Below are 27,247 nucleotides of genomic sequence, written 5' to 3'. Positions count from 1 at the left end.
AACACATCTACAGCAGACAATGCGCACACAAGCTAATGAATAAGAAGCAAATGAGAGTGATAAGGAAGTCGACCAATGGTAAGCAGCAGGAGAGCTTTGAGCCCATTGTAAGCTAACAATACATCTACAGCAGACAATGCGCACACAAGCTAATGAATAAGAAGCAAATGAGTGATAAGGAAGTCGACCAATGGTAAGCAACAGGAGAGCTCTCAGCCCATTGTAAGCTAACAACACATCTACAGCAGGCAATGCGCACAAAAGCTAATGTATAAGAAGCAAATGAGAGTGATAAGGAAGTCGACCAATGGTAAGCAACAGGAGAGCTCTAAGCCCATTGTTAGCTAACAACACATCTACAGCAGACAATGCGCACACAAGCTAATGTATAAGAAGCAAATGAGAGTGATAAGGAAGTCGACCAATGGTAAGCAACAGGAGAGCTCTAAGCCCATTGTTAGCTAACAACACATCTACAGCAGACAATGCGCACACAAGCTAATGTATAAGAAGCAAATGAGAGTGATAAGGAAGTCAACCAATGGTAAGCAACAGGAGAGCTCTAAGCCCATTGTTAGCTAACAAATTGTAAGGAACTCCAGATAAAATCTACAGGATCAACTTAACAGCGCTAGTAACTTGAGGTAATCAGCACATAAAATGATACAGTGGTACTTTTAGGGTAATTTCCGCATTTACTTAAATATTTAGGGACACATGAATTGCAGCCAGGGTTAAACTAAAGGGCCTGTTGATGTCAGGTGATTGGAGGGTGCCAACCAGTACAAACACTGGGTTCCTCTAAAAAAATAATAGATTTTAAAACGGCTATCGACAAATGCAGCTAATCAAATTGGTGTAGGAAGAATGAGGTTTGAGAACGGATGAACTCAACCTTTGACCCCTATTTCTGGGTTGCCAGAATCCGTGCCACATCATAGGCTCTAATGCAGGCAGCCAACTCAGTGCACAAACAGACCACAAACAAACACCTGGAGCTAGACAGAGAAATAACAAGTGGATGAAAGAGTTGATCAATATGCCGAGCTAATTTGGAGTATTCCTTTAAAAGGACAAACTCCCTCAACCCCCCTAGGTGGCATATTTCATCATTGGGAACCTCCTCGAACTGAGATGCCTAGTCAAGGTGCTGGCTACAACTCTACTCAGTTCTACATCCTTCTTAGGTTCAGAATCACATGTTGGGCGATAAGACATCCGTTGTGGATAGAGCTTCGTAATTGCAGGAGTTTAGCAGCAATGGCTACTTTGAATGAATGAATGAATATAAAACGTATTAAGCGCGAACTTAGCCCGAAGGCATCAAGGCGCTGCAGACAGGATCAGTGTATCAAAGTTCACAGGTTACTAAATCACAAAGATTATGGGAGATGAGGGCTGGAACAAGAGAAGAGCCAGGTCTTCAAGGATTTCCTGGAGTCAGAATGTAGTTCCAAAAAGATCACTATCCTTAAATCGGGGCATAAGGGTGCCTTCTTGTTGTCTAGTTCCAGTAACAGTTGTACATCAGAATATCAGCTAGAAAAAAAATATTATAGACGAAACAGTGACAAGCACTATATCATGAATATAAAGCTATATGTATCCTAGTATGTTTTTAATAATCTTGACTCCACATCTATGTACCTTGAAGATATGTGTGCCAGCCCTCTTCTCACTTTGCGTTCATGGTCTAGTAAGACATGACTCGCCAGAGCTTGCGACTCATGCACTAGTAGAAGCACACAGCATGCTCCTATTTTTTCTTTTTTTATTCCCACTTTTTAGTTGTGGCTGTTTGTGCTATAAGTATGGTAGTTCTTCGAATTTGGAACTTATATTGCATACTCATTTGTCTACAAATTTGGACACTTGTGAAACTATGGAGCTTTAAAACCAGTTTAATGCTTATATTTTGTTTATGTTAATTATATGTAAAAGTTAAACAAAAATTGTAACATCATGGATTTGCAATTTTTTTAATGTACTTTTATTCGGTAGACCGAATAAAGATTTCAATTGAATTGAACTGAAAAGATATATATCATCAGGATACATATAGGTGAAATTAAGAATCTATGGACCTTGAATTTACATGTAGCCTGGAATTACACATACATGGACTTAAGAATTATAAATCTATACTTATCTATATATACTTACTTTCACAATATTTCATAGTCACTATCTGGGTATAATATTCTTGTAGCACAATATTAAAAATACGATATTTGGGAAGAATACCATGGTGACATCCATTAGCTTAGTAGATTGTTCTAAATTACAGAGAGAGAAGCTAATAGGCAAGCACTGGAATGAGGTAGAGGGTTTTAATTACGGGTTCAGCGTGCGCAGAAGGGTTATATTGCTATCAGGACAGTGAACGTTTTCAAAATTTTACAGGGCGAGAAATTTTGCAGTAGAAGTTCTATAGCAGCCAATATATCCATACTAATACAATAAAGAGAGAGCCCAAACCTTTGAGGCGTGTATACTCAGGAACCACAGCACAAATCACAACACCCAATACAGCGTTGGAAAGGGCAGTTGCAGCAGAAGGACATAGGCTATGCAGACACCCACCATATACATTTAAAAGGTAAAAGAACAGTGCCAGCAAAGTATTCCCTTGTCGGTGTGTCTGCGTTGTACTGTGGGCGTGTGCCGGGGGCGTGACAAACGCTGGGGGTGTGTGGTACGTTTCGCCCTTCATGCCATGTCTCATATCGTGTGCTAATCCCACCCTGCTCCCTTTAAATACCCCTGCACCCCTGCACCCCATAATCATAACCCACCCTTACTCCTTAAAATACCCCAACACCCTTAACACCTTGGCTGCTAGGTGTTTTCCCCTCCTGTGCTGCAGGCTCCACTTTCCCATTGTTCATGACGAGCTCAGCTCGTCATCAGCACAGCTCAACCGTGCATCATGACGAGCTGAGCTCGTCATCAGCATCGAAAGGGTTAAACACTAACCCATCTTAACCCTATAAATATACCCTGTACCCCAAAACCCAAACCTATCCCTAAACCCTAAGAATACCCCTCTACCCCAAATCCCAAACCTAGCCCTGAACCCTATAAATACCCCTGTACCTCAAAACCCAAACCTACTCCTGAACCCTAAAAATACCACTGTACCCCAAAACCCAAACCTAGCCCTGAACCCTAAAAATACCACTGTACCCCAAAACCCAAACCTAACCCTGAACCCTAAAATACCCCTGTCCCCCAAAACCCAAACCTAAACCTGAATCCTTAAAATACCCCTGTAACCCAAACCTACCCCTGAACCCTAAATATACCCCTATACCCCAAAACCCAAACCTAGCCCTGAACCCTAAAAATAACCCTGTACCCCAAAACGCAAACCTAGCCCTGAAACCTAAAAATACCCCTGTACCCCAAAACCCAAACCTAGCCCTGAACACTTAAAATACCCCTGTACCCCAAAGCCCAAACCTACCCCTGAACCCTAAAAATACCCCTATACCTCAAACCCAAACCTAGCCCTGAACCCTAAAAATACCCCTGTACCCCAAAACCCATACCTATCTCTAAACCCTAAAACTACCCCTGTACCCCATAACCCAAAACTATATCTGAACCCTTAAAATACCCAAACACCCCAAAACATATACCTCAGTACCCCAAAACACATACCCCTATACCCATACTTACCTTATCCAAACATTAAAAAAAAACATGCTTTTACCATTCATGCATTTACAACGAATTTCGTTGAAAATGTATGCGTGGTAAAAGCATATAAAATGTAATGCCATGCGTTATAATGGCATTGCGGAGTCATGGTACTTTCGTAATGAAAGTATGTGGAGTGATGGTATGCGGAAAGAAAGTTGCGGAATACTGGGTGTTTACCCTCCCCCGGTAAGTACATTGGTGGCACGGTGGCCCACATCTCCAGCAACATACTCATATTTTTTCACCACCCATTTGAAAAATGCACAGGTCTCTCTCATTGATGGCCAGCACCGACATACACTTTTAGACACACCTCCCGCCACAAGTTCTAGAATTGCGAACTTTAGAGCTGGGGAGCTACGTTCGAATCTCGGCATCAGCTCAACATCCTGCGATTCCATATATCAAAACAAAACCCTTTCAGGCATAGAGTGACGCATAAATTATGCAAAAAAGAAGGAGAGAACTCTGGGTAGTTCTCAAGTTTAGGTGGAAAGCAGCCCCTGTTAGAGCACTCTCAACACCAGCGACACTCTAGATCTGCTCACCTCAAATGTCTGTTTTTCTATCAAAGTTTTTAAGCATAGCATTAGCACAGTGCTATCCACGCCAAGATAGAAAATGACTTTTGAAATTTATACAGCAAAGTCTTTAAGCATAGGACTAGTACAGTGCAGTCCTTGCCGAGCTGTAAAAAGCCATTTATCACTCCTGGCACAATATTACAGCTAAAATTACATGTATATATATATCACTTCGTTATTTTCCTCAGAGATGCCTATTTTCCACTGCTTTAATTCAAAATTCTTACCTGACAACAGTTCCTTCCAGCCCCATGTTTGTCTCGTAGCCAGGGGATTCCATATCCATATGGTAGCACCAACAAACCTGCAGCTAGCAAGGCTTATATCTCAAGCAGGAAGGACTGTCCATTGGCTGTGCAACCCCTGTTTGTCAATAAGATATTCAGTCCTAAGGGCCATGAACTATTTACTGTAGTATGACGTCACAAACATTGTGGGTTAGACTGTCCTGCTCCCTTTATCTGGGCTTCCTTGCGTGCTCACCAGCTCACGTGCACACAAACAGGTGTATTTTTAGTGTTTTGTTTACATTCTTGCTCCAAAGTCCGAAATTTGGCTGAATTCCTGTCAGATTTCCAGGAAAAATGCGAACTTGGTAAATAGTCCCCATTTAGACAAATTATATGTATGTAGATCCGTTGCCTATAGCCTAAGTAACAGGCATGTATGTCCAACGCTGAGCATCCCTGCTTCAGATTCTATAGTCGGGATGTCCACTGTTGGTCCATGAGGGAAATGTCTATACTAGATCTTCAAGGTTATAACATGCAACAATTTACATGCAATTATTGTGAATGGGAGTCATTTAAATAGTGAGTGGTTATCCTAAAGAGTTGGCACACCCTCAGCCCTCATGGACCAATGTTGTGTTCCCTTGACAGTACTAAAAAACAAAAAGAGTCTATCAGTATTCCATGAACTAACTCCCCATAACATGAAGAAAAGAAAATATTTTCTTATGTATCCCTCACCCGCCAGGGTTTCCCATTGGTGGCATGCTTCATTATCGGGTCTATCCCGTTCCACTGTGGAACGGGGCATGCTGCGACCTACAAGTTACATAGGAGCACTTATAGATGCATATTATATGACATAAAATATGAAAAAATAGGATTGGGGGTATTTTTATGTGGAAAGAAGATGTGACAAACAACTGACTAGTAGTGAAATTGGTTATCCTAAATTGTTGGCACACTCTTAGCCCTCATAGACCAGTGTTGTGTCCCCTTGACATACATGTTTCCATGATCCAGCATAGCGCATTAGGGCCTGTCTTTGAAACACTAGTACTGATGGCTAGAGATAGAGTGGCCTGAAGGGATCTATGTGATTGGGTAACAGGAGGGCACCTATAAATAGCAGGGCTGTGGTAGAGTCAGGGTAGCAGTAAACCATGGAGCTTCCCCGTGATAGTAGGCACTGCTGGGAGTACTCACCCAGGGTACTTTAATATTGTAGTGATCTACCTGCTCCCAGTAAAAGCGCTTCACATGCGCTGCTGGATTACAGGCACATAGTATGATAGCAGCAGGTGTGGTTTGAAGTAACACTGAATAGCTTAATAGTGCCCCAAACAAGCTGTAATATGATGTACAGGTAATATTCCCAAAATGAGTGCTGGCTGGTCTCTGCTGGAGATGTCAAGCTGTCTCTAGTGCCTGGTGCTCACCCGGTACATCTTGTTTCCTTACATTTAGGTACTTATGTGTCTGTTTTGTAAATTCAGGGCCAAAAGGAAATGAACTCGGAGAAGGAGAATCAAACATACATTTTCATGAAACCCACATGAGGTAAATGTACATACAATGAATATAATTGTCTCTCTTTGACATAATTTGCCAGTAGAGTATACACCATCAACATCACTCCCTAATGACCTTATGTTAAATACCTCACATTCTGATGTGTAATCTATCTGAACTGTATGCACCTGTTCCCATCACAATGTTTAATAAAACTGTAAATGTGAGGAGAACTCTAGGCATCTAGAGGCATCATAACTTCTACTCTTACTTCAAATATATATGATATTGCAGATACCAGATGTCACCATATTATTTAATAAAACTGTAAATATATTTCGAATTCTTACCGTCATATTACTTCATATTTACAAATTTCACACCTAAACCTCTCTCCAAAACACTGTTCCTCAGTACCTCCTACGTCTAACTCTCTTTGAACTGTTGGCCGATGGTGACTCTTGAAACACTCCATGGACTGACGTGCTTATTAAAAGAAAAATAAACATAAAACAACCCCATCTGCCTCAGAACAGTCCCATTCCTAGTGACACAGGTTGTGGGTTTGTTGACCCATCTTCTGAAAAGCGAGTCTGACGTCAAACGCTGAGGCACCTCTGAGTCCAGCACGTTAGAGCGTGAACTGTCCATAATATGGTATATTGATTAACTAACCTGTGTGCAGGACTCATCTCTGACCTACTTGTTGGTTTATGTGATTGCTTCGGTACACAACCTACAGTGAAGTTGAAAGTTCAATTGCTTCAGTCAAACCCTGGTTGGACGGCCTTTGGGGAACAACATGCGAGAGCTGAGAGGTCATACACCTGTTTGTTTAGAAGCAAAGGGTTTGATTTAGATCTTGGCATACGGGTTACTCCATCACAACGGTGACGGACATCAGCTGAAAAATAAATCCTATATTATCCTATGGGATTTGTATTTCGGCGGGCGTGACATCAGACCCAAAGAGAGAGAGATTAAAACACTCTGGAGCCCAGATACCCAAGATCAGCGGATCACATACCATTGGGAATGTGGGTCTAGAATAATCCTGAGATACAGCAAATCTTGGTTGTTTCTTTGCAACAAAGGTGTTAAATGTCTTTTCATATATTTACCTATATTTACCAGTTTTACAGTGCACCCGAAGCTGGAATCTCAGAGTCTTGTATCAATTTGAGACATGAGAGTTTGTCTTTCTCCAGTAGCAACGAATACCAGCATTGTAACTACTATCCTGATTCGCTGGTGATGGTAGAGCAGGCTGGGGTTACAGCCACTTTCCTGACATATCCTGTGCACATGGCCTTCCACACAACTGGTAGGATGAGCAGGGCTCCTATGTGGTTCTACAGAAGGTCCAACGACCACAAGAAAGCAGCGTCTATGGTATTGTGACACACACACATTGCACTGCCTAGCCACCATCTTATGTCTAAGTTCGTCTGACTCAGGAGAGCTGGTTTTAAATGTAATGTTGTTGCTATGGTGTTTTATATTTTTTAAATTAATATTCACTGTGATGTTAACTGTAAATGTTAATCTGTTTATGGTTTTAATTGACTAATAAACAAAAATTACTACACTCTCTGAAAATGCAAACTTGCAGCCCAGGTCAAGGCTCTCACAATCTGTAAGGTGCATTTTCAGTGATGCACAGCATTAGCGGCCCCTACATTTTTGCAAGACGCTGTGCTACAAAGGACTAAAGTAGAGAATATTTCAGAAGTGAGGTTTGACGGCAGGTCCTTTTCAAGAAACATGGTACCAGGTATAAACAAGCAAACTGAACATTACAGAGCAACTTTATATGACCTACCTGCCACCTTGTAATACAACTTTTGTACTAATAGGTCACCAAATGTCCATTTACAAAGAGCTACAGAAGGCCCTGCCAGATGAATATTAATGAGGCATGTGAGGAAATGAGTTGTATTTTATGGTGTGGTTGTGTGACTTTACCATGTAATACACTCATGTTACCGACTTGGGTCCAGTCAGGCTTGTCTGTTAAACCCAAGTTCAAACCTGGGTAGCTGTGGCTTTGAGCTATCAGTTTTATAAAAAAGCTATTAAAAGTACCAAAACAACAGACCAAGAAAGTCACGCAAAGCGAAAGAAATTGAACACCAATTTATAAAAACAGATTCTATTTTTATGAATTTTTAGACACCAACAGAACAAAATGCACCAGAGGATCCTGGAGATACAGATTTTAAGCAAAATGTAAATTTCAGCTTTTCACTCAAAAATGACAACAAGCACTTGGAAAAATCAGAGTTTGGAAACATTGTAACATTTTAAAGAGTTCTGTTTGGCTACTCCATTCTGCATTGGGTGATCAATGACAGGGGGAAGGTCAGAGGGGCCAATGAGGAGTAGTAGTTCAGTTACCTTGGTGCCAAAGCAGTCTCTAGAACAGTTTCAGGCTCTATGTACGAACAACCATAGACTTTAATGGAGCAGACCTGATTTTTAAATTTTTTCTTCGTTTTATATAGCGCATACTTGACCGGAGAGTATCAGGCATCATGGTGCTTTACACGAGCACCAGTTGCGTTACACAAGGACATATTCATTTTTTGTAGGCACAGGGAGAGTAAGTGATTTGCCCAGAATCACAAGATGTTGAGGGTCATTACGAGACTCTAATCCGGTTCCCCAGATAAGTGATCGCTCACTCTAACCGTTTGGCTACATCCTCTCCCCTCTCTTTGGCTAGAGGGGCCAATATCCCGTAGAGTTCTTTTTGGACCTGCAAAATACCAGTTACCACTAGACTACTGGCCTCTAATCACAGCAAAACCATTGGATCTCTTTGGTGCAGGCTAGTGTCCGCCCGACCAACCAATGACTCTCCCGAGTCCGGTAGACTCAAGTTTTACTTTTGATTATCGTGACTTAGTAATCTGGTTACACCTCAAACGTCAGTAGCAATAAGATAATTGTGGCTACTAATTGGCCAGAATGGGATTCTTCAGCTTTTGTGGGCCTGGTTCTCTAAAAGGAAGTCAGCCAACCAACTCTTGGAGAGCACTACTACTGTCTGGTGCTCGGGAGCTGCTTTTCCATGAACCAGAAACCACATGCAGTGTCCTCTCTTTTCTAGCTAAAGGATCAGCATGTGCAATTAAGCAATTGGTGCAGCCTCTCTTGCCAGGTCCAGAGAACATCAGGGCAGTCCTTCAACAGTCTACTCTCCAGTCCAGATGAGATCTGAGGTCTGGGTGTCAGGAGTCTCCAACTTATGTCTAGAGAGTGCCCTCATTGGAGGTAGCTGTTACTAGCTAATGGGCTACTAGGACCCTCCATGCCTAGGTACGAGTTCCTTCGATGTGTGCCATCTAACTATCCTGTCTACCTCAATGAAAGAATAGCCTCTCTTGTGAGTGTCCACCATGTGCCATTCAGAGCAGCTTTCCTTTGAAGTGCATCCTTTGGACTCGCACCCAGCGTGGCTTCATCCAAAACAGAAGTGACATCTTTTCCAGCAGCAAGCCACTATTGTACGTACTCCTGGGAGTCATTCACAATTCTCCCCAGGGGGACAGTTTGTTGTTTTGCAGAGTTTTATATAGCGCTAACTTGACCGGAATCGGGTATCAGATCATAGCACCAGTTATGTTACATGAGGACACACATTCATTTTTGTTAGTCACGGGGAGATGAAGTAATTTGCCCAGAATCACAGGATGTTTAGCGTCCTTGCCGACACTCGAACCCAGTTCCCCAGATTCGAGGTCCACCGCCCTAGCTGTTATGGGTTAGCCAATGAGAATAGGGGGCACATCTTTACTTGTCATGGAGTGGGTTGAAGTCAGTGAGTCTTTCTGACCTCGCCCTACCCTGTGGCAACCGTTACTGAGGGACACTTGGCCCTGGGCACTTTAAGACTTAAAACTGAAATTACGAGGACTGAGGTTATCAGTGATGTTCTCCCTCTACATCAGGGGATGGACCACCAAGCGCTGTGCGGGGCTGAAGATATCCCTCCCACAGCACTGTCTCATGTTCGTCCTAGCAAAGTACAGCCCAGGCAGCCAAGAGCCTGGGCACGTAGTGCCTGTACAGGGCGTGGCTGCATGACCTGCATATGAAGAGTGTCTGTCAGGCTAATCTCCGCTCAGCCTGTCAGACACTCTTGATTCTATGAAAATGGTGGGAGTGGGGCAGGGCACCTCCACCCTTAACGACGGACCACCACTACCTGAAACTACTTTCACCAAAAGGAATCTTTTTTCTTTTTTTTTTTAATCAGCCCTAGTTTATCAAATGAACAGTTGCTGCTGTAAAGAAATAGTTCCCATTCGGAAAGACTTTAAGAAGCAGGTAATAGTCCCAGGGTCCATAGTTACATCTTGGTTAGGGCAATGAAACCCAACATTTTTTTGTAGTTTCTAAATGTTTTAATTTGCAAAGGGATGGAAGGATCCCTATTCACCGTCATCTTTACTCGTGCAAAGGTTTTTCGATTCTGAAATAATAGCCACTGCATAGAGAGAAAGAGTTTGTTCTTATCAAGTTCAGCCAACCTGGAAACTGTGCACAGAATATTCCTCTGAAAGGTTACCATTGCAGACCCTAGGATGTACAATGGTATTACAAAAGACAGTGATTGTTTCTTTCAAAGCATATTCTATGCAGAAACCGTACTGTTATTGTTGTACAGGCATGTAAGTGACAAAAATTGATGCGAAAGTCACAATTTTCATACGTTCTTGACAAAATTATGGGTCAGATTTACAAGCCCCTTGCGCCACTTTTGCGTCACTTTTCCCATGTTAAAAGTGACGCAAAAGTGGCGCAAGGGTCTCATAAATCTGCCCCTAAGGACTTTGCAACTTTTACGTAGTTATCAAGTTTTCAAAAGAATTTAATGAAGATTGAATAAAGAATAAACTTTTGATACCCCAAATCTTAGTTCAGAATCCCAAAACAAGAAAGAATGCACACATTATGCATAGAGAACTCGCAACTGTTGTCCGAGTTTCTGTCAATGCCGCGTCAGAAATCTTTCCAAGCATGACATTGATCGTAGGTGTACAAAAGTTGTGAAAGAGAGTGGTGCTAAGATATAAAAAGTAAATAATGTAATATATGCCGTTCTGTGAGTGAGTGTTACTCAGTGCATTACATCTGTTGAGATAAGTTTCAAAAGATTGGAAAGCAATACAGTAAGAATACACAAAGTGCCTCAGATATTCGTCCAATGTTGATGGGAATAAAAGTCACTGCTCTGTACTCACTCGATATGGAGAACAAGAAATGATTCAGTTTTATACTAAACGCTGAACCTCACCTGGGAGCCACGGAGTTGCCGAGTTGCCGAGATTAGCCTGCCCTTACCCCCTGAGGGTACCGCCGCTGCCGCTTCCCACCACTGCTTGCCGCACCCACTTCGCGGGTGCCGCTTCGTGGATAGAGGCGAGGGGCAAGTGCTGATTGGCCGCCTGAAGTCGTCAGGAGGAGGGAGGAACCAACTGGCTGCAGAGGGAGCGCGCTAGCAGGGACTCAGAAGACCAGGAGTCCCTGCGCTGTACAGGTGTGCACGGCCGCGCCCCCAGTGAGACACACCCACCACGCCTGCAACGCCCCCTATTTAACATCACGCCTGACGCTCAGCGGGACGCTGAGTGAAGCCCAGGCAAAGGGCGGGCAGTCTGTGGCAGTCAGGGGCTGACAGAGGCTGGGCTGGGTCACGTCCCTAACATCTTGCCTACGCTTCTGGTAGGGTGTGTGACTGTGGAAGAGGGAGTATACCCTACGATGTCTACCCGCTCTGGGAAACTGCTAAGGACTGAGGGAGGAGCAGCTGGGAGTTCCACAATAGGAACTATGGACCGTTTCATTACCAGAGTAGCTGCAGTCATCGAGAAGGAGATTGTGATGACCGAACGTCGCCTCTCCGAGGTCTATTTACCTACCAGACGCTCCTCCCTTGGTGCTGTGGCCCAGGCCTTGCCCCCAACATCGGAAAGGGCCCCATCAGCTGACCCCATAGATGCCACTGTTCAGCCACGGTTGTCGGCTATAGGAGCAAGCATAGAAAGACCAGAGAATCTTGCCGACCTATTGCCTGTGGTGGCTGGCACTGAGACAAGGGAGGTTACGATTTCTCAAATCCCATCGTGCCCCGCTAGTGGGCAGACCTCCCCTCTGTTACATCAGGCTCCCGTTACGGAGCCGTTACCGCCCAGCCAGCCCCAAGGCACTTCCAAACAGGCGAAAAGGAAAAGGGTCATGAGCTCCCGCAAAGGTAGTCACACCGCACTTTATAAGCGCCCATGAAAGCAGGGGCTAATGGAATTTGGGTCAAAAGTAGAAAATGTCTTAGCTCCAACTCACAATGGGAGGGTAGGGGAGTCTCCGGGTGCGGGAACATCCTCTGACATGCCCCGAGTACTTTCTAAACCCCATGATAGTATAGCCGTCACCCTTGAATCTGATTCCCTTAAACCAATTATGGACCTGATTAAAACTCTAATTGTCCCGGTGATTGACCAACTTAAGGGTTTGGGGGCGAGAGTAGACAAATTCGAACAATCCACCCTAGATAATTTTTTCTCACTTAAGACTCTTATTAAACATCAGTCTAGAGCAAGTGAGGATCCTGCGGGTAGGAACACGGGAAAAGGACTGCCTCCAAATCCTGTCCAAGTGCAGGCCGTTCCGAGTTCAACCCTTCTCCCCGAGGTAACTCCCGGCAGGGATCCTCCCTTAGTCCCCCTGGTCCCTCCCCCTCCTAAGCCAGGCCCTGCCCCTCGTACTTCTCACACAAAACCAAAGCCCCCTATGGTCTCTAAAAACCAACCCAATAAATCATCTCAAGCAAAAACACCGGCTGCAGTGGGGTTGGTCAAGAGTAGTCAAACTGCTCAGCCGATTGCTAACACCAAGGGGGTTGGGACAGCATCGACAGCTAAGGTTCCTAGTTCCAACTTGGCACCTGATGCTGCCGCAATAGTTCCCCCAAAGGTTACCATTCGGATTCCCCCGGTTAACCTCCCCCCTGATTGCCATCCCTATGTAGTAGTCCTTGTTAATGTCCCACCATTGAAGGTAAATCAGCCTGAGACTCATCAGGGTCTAAAAAACAAGTGTCTCTATTGGTTAAAAGCAAACAAACCACTCCCAATAGGTATGGATGGATTAATTCTTGGTATCCGAAGGGTTGGTTGGGTGGGTCAGGGCAAAAAGCGGTTGGAGGGTGACTGTATTATTATTAATTTCCAAGATAGCAGAGTGGCAGAGATAATCTGTGGCCAAAAACATGAGGTGGATGGCCCTGGTGTCAGAGCAGACTTATTTCTACCCTAGGCCTACTGGCAATCCTCTTAGGCCTGTTAATGGGGAAACTTGTGTAGGCCCTTGGGGAGCCCCGCGACATCCTGTGGCGCTCCTCTTCTTTCCCCAAGCCGGATGGCCTGAGATGATCTGGGGCTCCAGGGGACACTGACTCGAGGGTGGGGGTGGGACGATGGTAGGGGAGTGGAGAGAGTTTTCGCCCCCTCCCATGGTGCAGCCCTTATCCCCGCCCCCAACTGAAATACATTCTACATTATTAGATGCACCGGGAATGATAGAGACCCTAGACATAACTGGAACACCGGGAGATTTACAGGAGGTGTCCCCTTGTCACGACCTTGTATCCGGTAGCGTCCCAGCTGTGACGGACCTAGTCTTTAAGGTTCTCAGCTGGAACGTAGCTGGAATTACAAGGAAGTTGACATTGCCCGACTGGAATGCATTGGTGGACGAGCACTCCATATGCATTTTTCAGGAGACATGGAGCATGGATCCCACTTATAGGGCGGGTTACTCTGCCTTCTCTATCCCAGCAGTTTGCTCAGAATCAGGGAGGGGACGCCCCTCTGGTGGCCTCCTTATCTGGGTTGCTGCCTCATTGAATTGTAGGTTAATGGAGCATCATACTGGTTGTCCGGACCTCCTAAATATGGCCTTGAAGGACTCCAGGGGTCGTGCCATTCTAAATATCTATAACATTTATGCACGAGGCACCAAGGGGGGAAGGCAGTCCCCTACAATTGCTCTTCTGGAGGGTCTTTTAAGTTCAACCCCATATAAGGCTTGCACCCTGGTTGCCGGTGACATTAATTGTACATTCGAGCCCTTAGGCTCGGATGTCTCCCTGGACCAGGACGAGGAGGACGCTAGGAGGGGAATTCCCGCTCTAGAAATAGCCCCCATAAAGAGGTGGACTGAGGTGGCCCTGCAGGTGTACACCATCAGTATGGAGTTTAACTTGAGGGCTCTTAATGGGAGGTCAGAGTCGGATAAGGGGGGGGGGGGCATACCTATAATAGGCCCAATCACACATCAAGAATTGACTACATCTTGCTTGATGTGTGCTTGTGGAACTCGGTGGAGGACATGGTTGTGGTCCCCTCAGTATAGAGTGATCACAACTTGCTCTCCCTCACCTTAGACTTTTGGTGGCTAGCCGATAGGGGAAGCTTGGTCCCCTCCTCCTTAGCGGAATTGGGTGAGTCGCAAGTAGCATTGTGCGGGAGGAGAATAAAGTGGACAAAACTGATCCTCTCGGAGGAGAAGGTTGCAGTAATAACGCACCTGTTAGCCCAAGCACAATGTAATCTGGGGACCACGACGGGAGGGATGGGGATGGCTTGTGGGGTTTTCAGTGCGCTTACCGAGGCCCTAATTAACTTGTTCACTGCTCCACCAAGTAGACGAGGGACCAAAGATAGACAGGTAAGAACCAAGGGATGGTATACCCACACATGCAGGGTGACAAAGACTAGACTGGTAGAGGCAGTCAAATCCAAATCTCAAATTAAGATCAGAGAGGCTAGAAAGGTTTACTCTAGGACCTTCCAAATTGCGAAGAAGGACTGGATGAAAAATTCTGGGCGGATCTATTGGCCGCCAGTAAAAGCAAAGACGCAAGAGGGTTTTGGAATCTGGTGGGTGCCCGCAACAGACCCGACGACACTCTGAGGAAATGTAATATCCCTCCCCAGAACTGGTCGAAACACTTTGGGTCCGTATATGCTCCTGTAGAAGGCCCCTTAAATGACCCAGCCCCCGCCCCCATCTTGCTAGGGGAAGTTACTTTTGATCTGTTTACAGGTAGGGAGGTAGAGGAGGTTATAAAGTGGGTGGCACCACGGAAAGCAGCAGGACCGGATGGGCTTCCGGGCGACCTCCTGCGTGCATATCCATCTGACTGGGGCATAGTAATCGCTGCCCTCCTAAACGACATCTTGAAGGGTGGCCCTGTACCGGATTCATGGAGAGGGGCGGTGGTCGTCCCCATTTATAAAAAGGGTTGTAGAAATAGCCCAGGGAACTGTAGGCCAATAAGCCTGATCGATTCCACGCAAAAGGTGGCAGGAAAGGTAATTTTGGGAAGGATCCTCAACTGGGTGGAGGAAAATAGAGTGCTATCTGACTTCCAGGCTGGGTTCCGTTCAGGGGACCAATTGAGCAGGTTTTCAGATTAGCACTCTTAAACTGGAAAATCGTGGAACTAGGCAAGGGCAGTCTTTACCTGGCCTTCATTGACCTGAAGACTGCCTTTGACCTGGTCCCTAGGGAGGAACTTTGGAGCGTGCTTCAGGGATTGGGGCTGCCCCAATACATTCTATCCCTACTTATTAAACTCCAAACCAGTAATTATGCCCAGGTCCGATGGGGGAAACATAGGGAAACAACGGACAGGATACCGGTCTGTAGGGGAGTCAGACAGGGTTGCGTGCTAGCCCCCACACTCTTTTCGTTGTACGTTAATGGTGTGGTTGAGCATCTCCAGCAAGAACCAGCGGACGCACCCTGTCTGGGGGGAGTAAAGATCCCTACTCTGCTGTTCGCAGATGATACCTTGCTAATTTCAAAAACTCCCCAGGGCCTATAGAAGCTATTGACCCACTTCCAAGACTTTTGTGTATCCAGAGGTCTGGTTATCAACGTGGACAAAACTAAATATTTGATTTTGCACCCCCCAAGGAAATTAGGAAGCCCCCCTGTTTTGAACACCGTCCCCTTGGAGAAAGTCTCCGAATTTGACTACCTAGGGCTTCGCATAATGGACAACATGAACTGGTCCACCCATATTGATAAGATGGTACTTAACCATAAAAAGGTAGGAGGTGCTCTGCTTAGGGAATTTCGAGCATCATCGAGGCAAGTGGTGAGTCCTGCAATTGAGATCTATAAGGCCAGAGGCGTAACATCAGCTTTGTATGGGGCAGAGTTGTGGGGCCACTGCAACCCGGAGTCCCTATCTAAGGCTGAGAATACATTTTTGAAAGATCTCCAGGCCCTCCCTCGAGTACCCCGACAGTCCCGGTGCTCCTGGACGTTGGTTGTAAGAGTATCAAAGACCAGGCTCGCCTTCGACCACTGCTTCTTTGGTCGCGCATATGGAGGGTCCCGGAGCTAAAGTCCTATGCCGACGGCCTGGCAGAGGTAATGAACATGGGAGGCTGGGCCAGATCAAGTGGCTGAAGGACACTAAAAATCTTTTGGGGGAGTTGGGCCTGGGGGACTGCTGGTCTTCAAAATCTGCTCCACCAAAGGCTGACCTAAAAAAACTTTACTGGGACTGGGTCTCTGGCAAACTCATCAGGAACCAACACCATTGTAATCTGACTGCATCATTTTTGGAATTAAAGGATGTGGCTGTTTTCGAACCCTTTCTGGACTTAATCACCTTGCCAGCCGATAGGGCCCTGTATTTTAAACTCAGGGTAGGCACGCTTCCGATCGGGGCCTTTGTATCAAAATGGAATGGTGCTCATCGATCCCCCTTCTGTGCTTTTTGTCCATCTAGGCCAGAAGCGATAGCACATATATTTTTTGAGTGCCCGGACTATACTAAACCTAGGAGGCATTGGCTTAAACCTCTTTTTAAACGCCTGGGAACACGTAGGCACTTGGTTGCACTACGTATCTTATTGACTGATACCGCCCCTTTAATAGTTTGTGGTGTTTCTAAATTTTTAAAACATTCATGGTTGATTCGCTGCAAGAGACTGGCAGTTTCAATTTAATTCACTTTTAGTTAATTTATTTTGGGCATTCCCATTTTATCTGTCTTAGTACTTAAATGTTGACACACATATCACTGTTTTAAAAATGTGTTTTACTTGTATGTATGCTTTAAGATATCTTGCATATCGAATAAAAGCTTTCAACCAACTAAATGCTGATTTAACAATATGTTTATTATACCTTTTTCTAGCCATGAGCAAAGTTATCAAGTTTTCTTCTCATAAAAAACTACAAAATATAGTCAAATGTTGCATAGTTCCATTTGAATTGGGCTTTGTGGAAAAAACTAGACTTTCGCAATATTTTTGTACAGGAGTGTTGCGTCACAGATGTGCGCTTTGGTACAAAACAAGGTTAAAAAACGAAGCAAGGAGGACATTCACATACAATATGGCCATGAGGTTCTACTATCATCCAATACTAACCAGAGAAGACTACAGGAGAGTTTAAGGGCACGAGAGACCTGCACTGGCTCCCGGTCAACAAGAGAATCACCTTCCGTCTCCTCACCCACGCACACAAAGCCTTACACAACCAAGGCCCAAGATACCTCAACAGCCGCCTCAACTTCTACAATCCCACACGCCAGCTTCGATCAACCGGCCACGCCCTCGCCGCCGTCCCCCGCATCCGAAGAGCCATCACAGGAAGAAGGTCTTTCTCCTACCTGGCCGCCAAGACTTGGAACTCCCTCCCGTCCCACCTCCGCCTGACCCAAGACCACCTCGCCTTCAGGAAACAGCTCAAGACCTGGCTGTTCGAGCAGTAGCGGACCCCCCCTCCCCAAGCGCCTTGAGACCCTCCGGGTGAGTAGTGCGCTATATAAATGCTTTGATTGATTGAAGTGCTAGAAAAGAAGAAAGCATGGTTAACAATAGATAGGTCAATATTCGGGAACTTTCCAAGACTATGATGGTGCATTAAAAACTTCCACACCCCTAATTTGTTCATGAATGCCGTTTTGAAGTCTTTAAACAAAAATACATTATTTTAAAAAATCCTGTCCAGAGAGAATAGGCATCAAGATGTTTTGTCAAAGTGTGTCCTACTGAGGCAGGCTTGGTGACTGCACAACTGGGCAGTCCAGCAGTGAAAGCCAGGGAACCACACTTCCCTGGTTTAGCTCGTTAATTGTAGGCTCGATGGTGTACCGCGAGCACGTGCGCCATCTGTAAAGAGCTTTGGAATTTTCAAGGCATTGGAATTCCGCGCAAGAATCGGTGTGATCGCGGAGCTATTTTTATAACAGATTTGAGCGGATATGATGACGACGTCACGCCGGATGCACACACCAGTCCCCTCAGAGGCACGTTTTCTCACTACCTGGTTTTAGCAGCGTGGAAACACATTACAACCTCACAGGCTTATCAAGTGAAAGATCGCGCCGTTAATAATAAGAATATTTGAGGTAATGAAACACCAGATGTATTTCGGTCACTTGGAAACCACAAAATGTATTAATGGATTTTAGTGGCTGTGAATTTTCACAGCGTAAAAGTGCAAACTCCTAGAACAGACAGAAGTTGGATCTGTGGCGAAATCTTGGAATTTTATAACAGTGGGAGACCTATAAGTCCAGTATACCAAGGGAAGAGTCAGTAACATACCACGCTTCTTTACATACCTTGGGAAGTTACCCCCGGCAGCCTGTCACCCAGAGATTTTGCATTCTGGGATGGCTGAAAGGAGGAGTAAACAGCAGTAAAACGCTGGTACCACATGTGGCATAAATCCCAAGGTTCCTTTACAACATTTGTTGCGGAGCTCAGATGTCACACTTCCACCTCAGAGTGTTATCTAGTATACACAAGATTTATCCTAAATTTAGGGCTTTAAGTGGGATGAAAATTGTGAGTCGCCTCTAAAGGGGGAGTGGCCTAAGATACATAACTAGGAATCCTTTCCAAGAGAATGGCCTATATATTTAAGAGTGTGGCTTAAAACATGTGTCGTACAATGAAGTGTTTCCCATAGTGCAGCCCGAATAGCATTTTGGTCTGAGCGTTCATGCACCTAAAACAAGCCAAACCTATTGGCTTTCCAATGCTTGTTACCAGTACCAGTCAAAAGATTAACAACAATAATTTTGTTGTGAATAATTAGAATAAAAAAATGTTTCAATTTTGAAAACATGAGATGAGTAAACATTAGAAGGTCTGTGGAAAGGGCGGTGGTTACTAGAATGTCTCAAGCTATCCCGTACTTCCAGTCACACCACTTTCGTCTTTAGTGTCTGTTATCCATCTAAGCCCTTTATCTTCCCACTTCTTTCAAAAATTCTCTATTTCCACATCTCATCCCTCTGCACCACCCTTTTTTCACTCTCTCCTGCATGTATTACCTTACATCTCCACTACACCTTTCCCTACACACACCATGACCACACTCACCTTTTAGCACACCATCTTCTTTCACTTTTATACTGTTAATATTTCAACATCTGTGCACCTACTTGGTATACTTTGGGGACTATACTTTTTGTACTAATGTCTGGAGTATTTTGCAATGAATTTTGCTCAGTGCTTGCTTTCATAATGAACTCTGGGACTTAGAGCTCTGATGCAGCAAGATTCTGTAAAATTCTGTATTAAACTGGGTCGGACTGTTGGTGGTGGTAACTGTTCTGCGGAAACAAACTTTGTTCCTGCAATTTGGAGTATTCGCTTCATTACATGTAGCGATGATTGGAAAGGCTCTTGCTACCATCAGCAGCACAGGCGTAATACTCACCATTAGAACCCATGGATGAATTTATCAGAATTTATTCTGTTGTTTGCCTGATGGATTAGCATAAGGATGTACTACTACATACTACTATCAAACAGTAGTACTACCGGATAACATCATTGGACCTGCGTTGGATATTGGTGAGACATTTATGCTTAACTGGTTTGTAGCATTTTTTCTTACAGGCGCTTTAATTGTTTGCTCTACCTGCCACAATAGAAATTGCAGAGCGTCCTTCTGCCGCTTACCGCACTCTATTACAGCAGACGCACCTACCTGGTTCTGTCTACATCTCATTAGATTTGTTTCCTCACCGTTCTGTAGTTGGTGCGCATGTCCACGCTCTACATAAGCAATATCAGAAGACGCCATTTTGGATTGGTTCACTAGTCGAGTGCCATGTTATTATGCTCTTTGCAGCGGTGCAATTTGGTAAGTATTAAACACAATTTCTGCTCACCACTATTGTTGTTGCAGCAAGTATTTGGTGCTACGATATGGTGAACATAACAAGACTGGCTTTTTTGAGAATTTACAGATTATAGACTTTATAAAAAAATGTAATCTCACATTAAGTGGTGCCCCAACAAGCCAGGTGAGCACCCTTTATTGAGCCAAACTAAGTGTCGATAGAAATTATACAGATCTTGCACTATAACACTTTGGCGGTTCAGCACGTTGCACCTTTGCTGTGCTCGAGAAGCACACTTAAAAAGCACTTTGGCACTTTGGTACTTTGGCACTTTTTGCACTTTTTGAATAGTGTAGGGGGATTGTTCCTGAGTACTGTAGCACTTAGCACGTTAGCATTTGAATAAACAAAACTTGTATATTTGTAAATAGTTTAAGATGCGGCCAGATCACTGTGGTAACATGTTTTTTACTATGTTTTGATATTTGATCCATGTTGGTTTTATAGCTAATATAAATTTGGCTTATTGAATGTGAAATTATTAGTGTAAGAGCCTGCTGATAATTGTCTGTGTAATGTCCATTTTGTTTTACTCAATAAAAAATAAAAAATAAAATAGAAAAGTATTCGGTGCTACTAGTGAAGAACTAGACTTTGCTGCTAAATTATCTGGATTATTATCTCTGGATGAAGAAGACATTTTCGTTTGAATCTATAACCTTGGTTAGTAGGTGTTAATGCTTTTATTACAGTGACGTAATGCGAACCCTCAGTTAACTTCCTGCAATATCAAGAGGAACCAACCATTCCTTGGACGCGATGAAAAGAAGAATATATTACGTAAACTTAGGCCATTGAGGGGGAAAACATGCCTCTAGAAAGAAAGAAAATTATTCTATTACACTCTTGGGGTTCTGAGGGACAACTCGTTTTCAGGCTGTTACCACAAGTCTTACGAGACAAGGCGACATGGATGTTTTTCAAGTAGTACTATTAAAATTGCAACATATTTATGAACCTACTTGTAGCATTGCACTAAACAGATTTCAATTTTACACCAGAGCCCGAAAAGTTATGAAATATTTGATGAATCTCTGACTACTTTACAAGGGGCTTTACAGGGCTTTCCATGAACTGTAATTTTAGAGACATGTCAGACACAAAGGTCAGGGATCAGGTGATTGTTAATGTCAAAAACAAAACACTGGAAACATTATAATAAAATGTATATTCCCCAAAATATAACACTACTTCACCTGTTTTCATATAGAATCACACTACCATTGGTCTACATTTTCATCCAATCCTTAGCCTCTCTGCAAATCGCACAGAGCAATATCTGTGTGATTTGCAGAGAGTCTGAGGATTTGATGAACATATCGACTGAATCCCATTATGGGCGACTTGCAGGCAGTGTGCGATACTCGTACTGCCTTCAGCCTTAACCTCGATAATTGCACTGCTGACATAGATTGCTTTAACGGTTTCTACAGTCATTTTTCACCCAATCAGCATTTTTTGCCGGTAAAATTACAGACATAATTATAGGGCCTACATGGCCCCATTTCATGGTCTTCTTTTAGTTACTACTAGGTCTGAGACCCAGGTGGACCCGGCCCACTTAAAGCCCTGCCTTATTGCAAATTGTGCCTCGTACCTTACAAAACTCAAAAACAATCAATGACATAACTTAAAGGGGATATCTGGTAAATGAAGTCACTAGTTCACAAAAAATCTGTAAATGTCAGATTCAAAAAACATAATCAAGGGAATGGGAATTCTGCTGAATGCGCAAAAAACAATACACCTGTCCAAAGAAAAGAAAATTATTTTCTTGAGTCTCCTCACTCACCCAGGGCCCAGGGTTGCCCTTAGGTGACATACTTCATCATTGGGGCCATCTCAAACAGCTGCTGCTTGGGGTGTGCTGCGACTTATGGAACTACGTAGGAGCACTTTTTTGTGAAGAAATGTGTAGTGCAGTGTTCGTGGAGTGGTGAAAGTGATGTTAAAAATACCTAGCTAGTGAGCTAATATTTTATTCCCACTTCTAGTTGGAATCCCCATTCCCTTGGTTAGGTTTTTTTAATCTGACATTTACAGATTTTTTGTGAACTACATGTACATTGGAGGTTGAATCTAACCAGTACCTCCAACACTCCCTTTTATTATTGGAATGCCGTCACTATACATCCCAAAACCCTAGCTGCTGTCATCAAACAATGGAACATTCTAGAATGCTTGTTGTCTGGGATTGTTAGCGATGCAGGATTCGACTGACTCTTTACTCTACACTGGGGAGTACCTTTTAAGGGACCATTTAGTGAAAGGTGTAATAATAATTCATAAATCCCCACAGGAACATCAAAAAACAACATTCTGTAAAAACTATTGTTGGTATAACATAACTTTAGTTGTATGATTGATGAAAACCATTACAAACTGCTCTAATTCTGCACAATAAAAACATTAGAAAATGGCAAGCATCAAAAGGAAGTTATAGTACACATATTTAAAATAATAATATCGATGCATGCAAGTCAGGTCGTACGTATCCTGGCATACACCTCGTGGAAAATTTGTGTTGGCCCTCAGAGTGCATGAAATAACTGAGGGGTTGTCAAGCGTTACTACAGTTGAAGACAGAGTGGTGTTGCAGATTACTCTGTGTTCTTGCCACTCTTGCTGTTGAATGTTGCTGCAGCTCAAGCCAGAGTGGCAATTCTGGTTACTGAATCTTTCAGCCACTCTTGCCCTTAATGTGTGCATCTTGTCTCAATTCAATTTAAAAACGGGCATGTAAGTAGTTCAAGGGGGGCCACAGGGACTCCCGGGGACACCATTTGATTCCCTGAAAATGCATAGTGTAAAGTGCTGTTTTGACTAAATCCTCACAAATCACACCTAATTTCAATAAAAAAAAACAGGCAAAAAAAACAGGCAGGTAAGTTTTTGGGGGGGAGGGGCATCAGGGACACGCTGAAGTGTTATTTGACCCGGAGAAACAAAGTGTGTAAAGTGCAGTTCTAACTGATTTCTCACCAATCACAGGCCTCGCTGAATAGCCCAGCCCATGTGGGGGTATTCAACCAGGCACAGACCTCGTGAGCAGCCGGTAGATGCCCTGATAGAAGCATTAGTCAGAGTGGGCTAAGTTTATTCAATGTTCTCCCATATATGTTGCATGAATTACTCGAGGAAACGCACAAAGATGTTACATTTAATGTCATGCGTGTGGCTATTGAAACAGTAAAAAAAAGAGAGTGTAAGAGATTGAGAGTGCAAGATAAGCAGTATGCGAAAATCTCTACTCTAGTGTTAGGGGGGAATTAATGTGAATGGAGCAGTTTTCCTAGATGAAAGTTGAAGTACTGTCTGAGGAGTAGGGCTTAATTACAGACCACTCAATTGGAAAGCGAATAGGTTTTGCCTCTTTAATACAAGTGCAATGATTTATGCTTTGCCACTGCTTGTTGTAAAGCATTATTTAAAAAGGTTTAAAAAAATTGAACCTGCTGGAAATAAGCAAGCATAAATTTTACTGTATCTCAAAATTGAACATTAAATTCAATAATTTCTGTCTTTAGAAGTACTATCATTTATTTTTCAAATTTCATGAAGGAAGATGTAAACAGATGTTAACCCCTTCCATGCTGATGATGGCCCCCAGCCGGCATGCATCACGGTGCTCGTGTGCTGATGACGGCTGGGGGCCGTCATGAACCAGCCTACTCTTAAAAACGGCCGCACAGGCGCAGAATCGCGGACACGACCAAGGGGTGAAAAAGCTTGTTGTTCATGATATATCTAAAAGTATGAGAGTACTTAAATGAAAAACAACATATGCCTGGGGAAGTGTCAGAACTTAAAGGAAAACATTTGCGTTTACTATCCACAAGACGGTTAACTGGCTATAAGGTGCCTGCAGCATCCTAGGATTGACGGCCTTTGAGTAGAAGGGACAACTCTTATCCAGTCACTCTAAGCCGTCTGCTACAGATGCAGACTGAGTGTAGCAGCCCAGCCCCCCCTAGAGCACCATTATATCGTTATTTGTGTGCCAAAGCCTGGGCTTTCATGCAACATGTGTGACAAAAATTGGGGTTATTCATTTGTGAGGGAGCACCCCTACTAACTCAATGGACCGACTCTGATTAGGACAAAGTACAGTTCTGCTCAGCCCCAGGCAGCTATGGCACAAGAAGCAGGCAATGCACAAAGAAGTGTGTTACGTTCGAGCACTACAGAGAATATTTTAGGTACATATAACAACACAATAAAAGTCCATGAGCAATTTAGGAAAATAGATAGCAAAAATCCACTAACATCATCCAAATGTAACCAATGTGGGTAGGGGGACTGGAGCTATTGATTAATAAAGCGTTAAGGGAAAAAACGCCTAAATTAGTCAAACAACATAGGAAAACAGTAGGTCAAGTATACTGGGACCTAACCACAATTTCAGGCTGACCGCAATGGAGCAAAGGTTAGATACATAAAGTGGGTCGTCACAATAAAAGGTCTTACCTTCAAACTTAGTCCCAAATAGCTGGGAAATGTTTTTAGTCAGTTCTGCAGAAGTTAGTTTTTTAGGGGAGTTTTCTGGGAACCTGCAGGAACTACACTAGCTTCCAGTACACAAACACACTTGATTCAAACTCCTCAGATACACATTCAAGGCACTTCACACTTCAGGTCCCACCTATCTGAACAGTCACATCTCCTTCCACCAACCACCCAGATACCTCCACTCCGCAGGACTCCTGGTTCTCTTCATGCATGGAATATTGGCGAGTAGATCATAAGAATGTGTCTTCTCTTATATCGCTTCAAAAGCGTGAAAATGCCTCCATTTCAACATGAGAGTCCACTCCACTTTTCTTGAATTCCTCAATAAGCTGTAGACCTGGTCTATTAATTAACCACCCTACCATAGGTAGGGCTAGACGCAGACACCTGCTCATTGCCAGGATACCCTTCACGGGTGATTATACACTTTACAAATACACATACCATTTTTCCCTGTGTTTCTTGCCATCCAGGTCCTGTAGGCTCTAGCCCAATTTATTCAGATGGGTCCTCTTGGATTCAAGAGTCCTTCAACTTTTTGTGTACCTGAAAGAGGTAAACAGGAGGCCAGCTCCTTAACTCTTGAAAAATAGTTCCAGTACCTGAGTTCCAGCAGAATTCAGTAATCCTTGGGTAAGTCCCCATCTTCCAGAAGAGGTTAGAAGTTAGGATTCATCTTCCACCAGAGCATTCCCAATTCCAGGAGTGTTCTGAGGAGATAGTGGTGGAGGTGAGCGATTTATTTTATGCGCTAGGCAGTGATTTGCGGAATTCAAATACCCACTTTTCTTTCATTTCCCCCAACCTTTTACAGCATTTCCTCTGTACCTTACTGTAAAAGTACCCAGAAGAATTACCCTGCTCTCTCCCGACGAGCCTATCTTTAGCTTCATGGCCACTCCCCTACCTCACAGGTCAAAATGGGATTTTCCTCCTACTGTAGCTGGAGCCTAACTGTCTAGGAGGGTAATGGAGATGAATAGAAAGAGCCCTACTTGGCATATCCAAGTCAAAGCAGCTAGTGCTAAATTTGCCCTTTGTTCTGTCAAATGTTCCTGTCCCCTCACTGGTAGCTAAACCCTTCTAGCAGTTAACAACCATTGGCTGTTCATGGGCCACAAGCAAGCCATGATCCTCTAAGCCAGAATCCTTACCTCTCCCAGCCAAGGATGTGTATTACAGCTATGGAGGCATGATAGCTAGCGAACTTTAGCGATTAGTTCTTTGGTAATCGCAAACAGTATTGTACTAAAGTGTGTTTTACAGTCTTTGCATTTCCCAATTGGTCGTAAATAGACCTACCTCAAGAATATTCATGAGGTAGGTCTCAGTTTGCGACCCATTGGGAATCGCAAAAATCACAGGAACAGTGGCCTACTGGGGTCAGCACACCACCAGGTAAATACAGAAAGCTTAAAAAAATGAAGGCTGCTTGCCATAAAGGAAAAAGGAGGCGTTTAAAAAAATAAATAACAATTTTCTTTTCATTTGTAAGAACTGGCAGTGGTCTGTGGGATCACTGCCTGCTCTTGAAAAACATTTTTCGACCATTCTCAAAGGGGATAGGGTCTCCTGAGTGCCCCTACTTGTTTGTTAATAGGTAACCACCAACTTTAAGCTTTTTTAAAAAGTGTAAATGTTTCACAAATCCATTTCAGTCACAAAACATTTGTACATACCAGTCAGGTTGGTATTAGGAAGAGACACCCTAAACACGCCCCTTCCAAATACCGAATTACAAACACAAATTGTGATTTGGTAACGTGTCACTGAATCACAATTTGTGTTTTGTGTATTTGTAAATGCATTTATGAAGTTGGAAATTGCCTCATCAGCCGTTCCAAACCACAAAAATACTTCCTATATTTGACCCTATGTTCTCTCCTTTAGGCTTATTAAGGAAAGATCTGGCCAGACCTCTCAAGGGCACTACAACCCCAAAATGCAGAGTACTCTTTTTTTTATACTAGTACCCTATCCTGCGGGCTTATAAAGCACTCTTCTAGGGGTGACTTATGAATATATAAGAAATAAGTTTCTCCAACAAAAGCGTTTTCCCTACCAGGTTTCACTGCTGGACAAGAAGACTGCATCCCAGTCAGAGCAGAATGGTGTAACTGGCAGACACAGGTTTTTGTTATATATGTAGATTTTGTAAACACACACTGCACTCCACATATGATATTTAACTTTTCATGCTATTGGTGTACTGAAGACACTGTTTACAATTCGCACCTCTCTGTCAGTCTGGTATCCAGGGCCATTATTGTTACCTATATTACATTAGGAGACAACTCCTATTATTTTTGTTAGGAACCTCATATCGCACTGACTCATGTATGTTGTTGCGCCATTGAAAAATGGACTATGATAAGCTTACTACAAATACCCCATAAGTCTATAAATTATTTGATATGCAATACAATTATTAAAAAGAGATTCAAAGGAGAAGTATTTACAATGGCCTTAAAGGA

At 43.6% G+C, this 27,247-nt stretch overlaps 1 protein-coding gene across 2 annotated transcripts in view; it reads right to left on the bottom strand.

The window, feature by feature from the left end:
• Positions 1-27,247, bottom strand: part of SLC1A2 (solute carrier family 1 member 2) — a 401,007-nt gene that overhangs the window by 245,415 nt on the left and 128,345 nt on the right. The window contains exon 1 of one of the 2 annotated variants that reach the window (XM_086959542.1): positions 4,517-4,563. The exons of the other annotated variant lie outside the window; for it this stretch is intronic. Coding sequence (XP_086815668.1) covers positions 4,517-4,542 — 26 coding nt within the window. The 5' untranslated portion in view covers positions 4,543-4,563. Of the gene's footprint in view, positions 1-4,516; positions 4,564-27,247 lie in introns of those variants that run through there. 2 annotated transcript variants of the gene reach the window in all.

The sequence above is a fragment of the Lissotriton vulgaris genome, chromosome 2_2 (assembly GCF_964263255.1).
Source record: "Lissotriton vulgaris chromosome 2_2, aLisVul1.2, whole genome shotgun sequence".
Lineage (NCBI taxonomy): Eukaryota > Metazoa > Chordata > Amphibia > Caudata > Salamandridae > Lissotriton > Lissotriton vulgaris.
The sequence above is the reverse complement of the archived record's forward strand: the minus strand, read 5'-3'. Positions and strand labels throughout refer to the sequence as shown.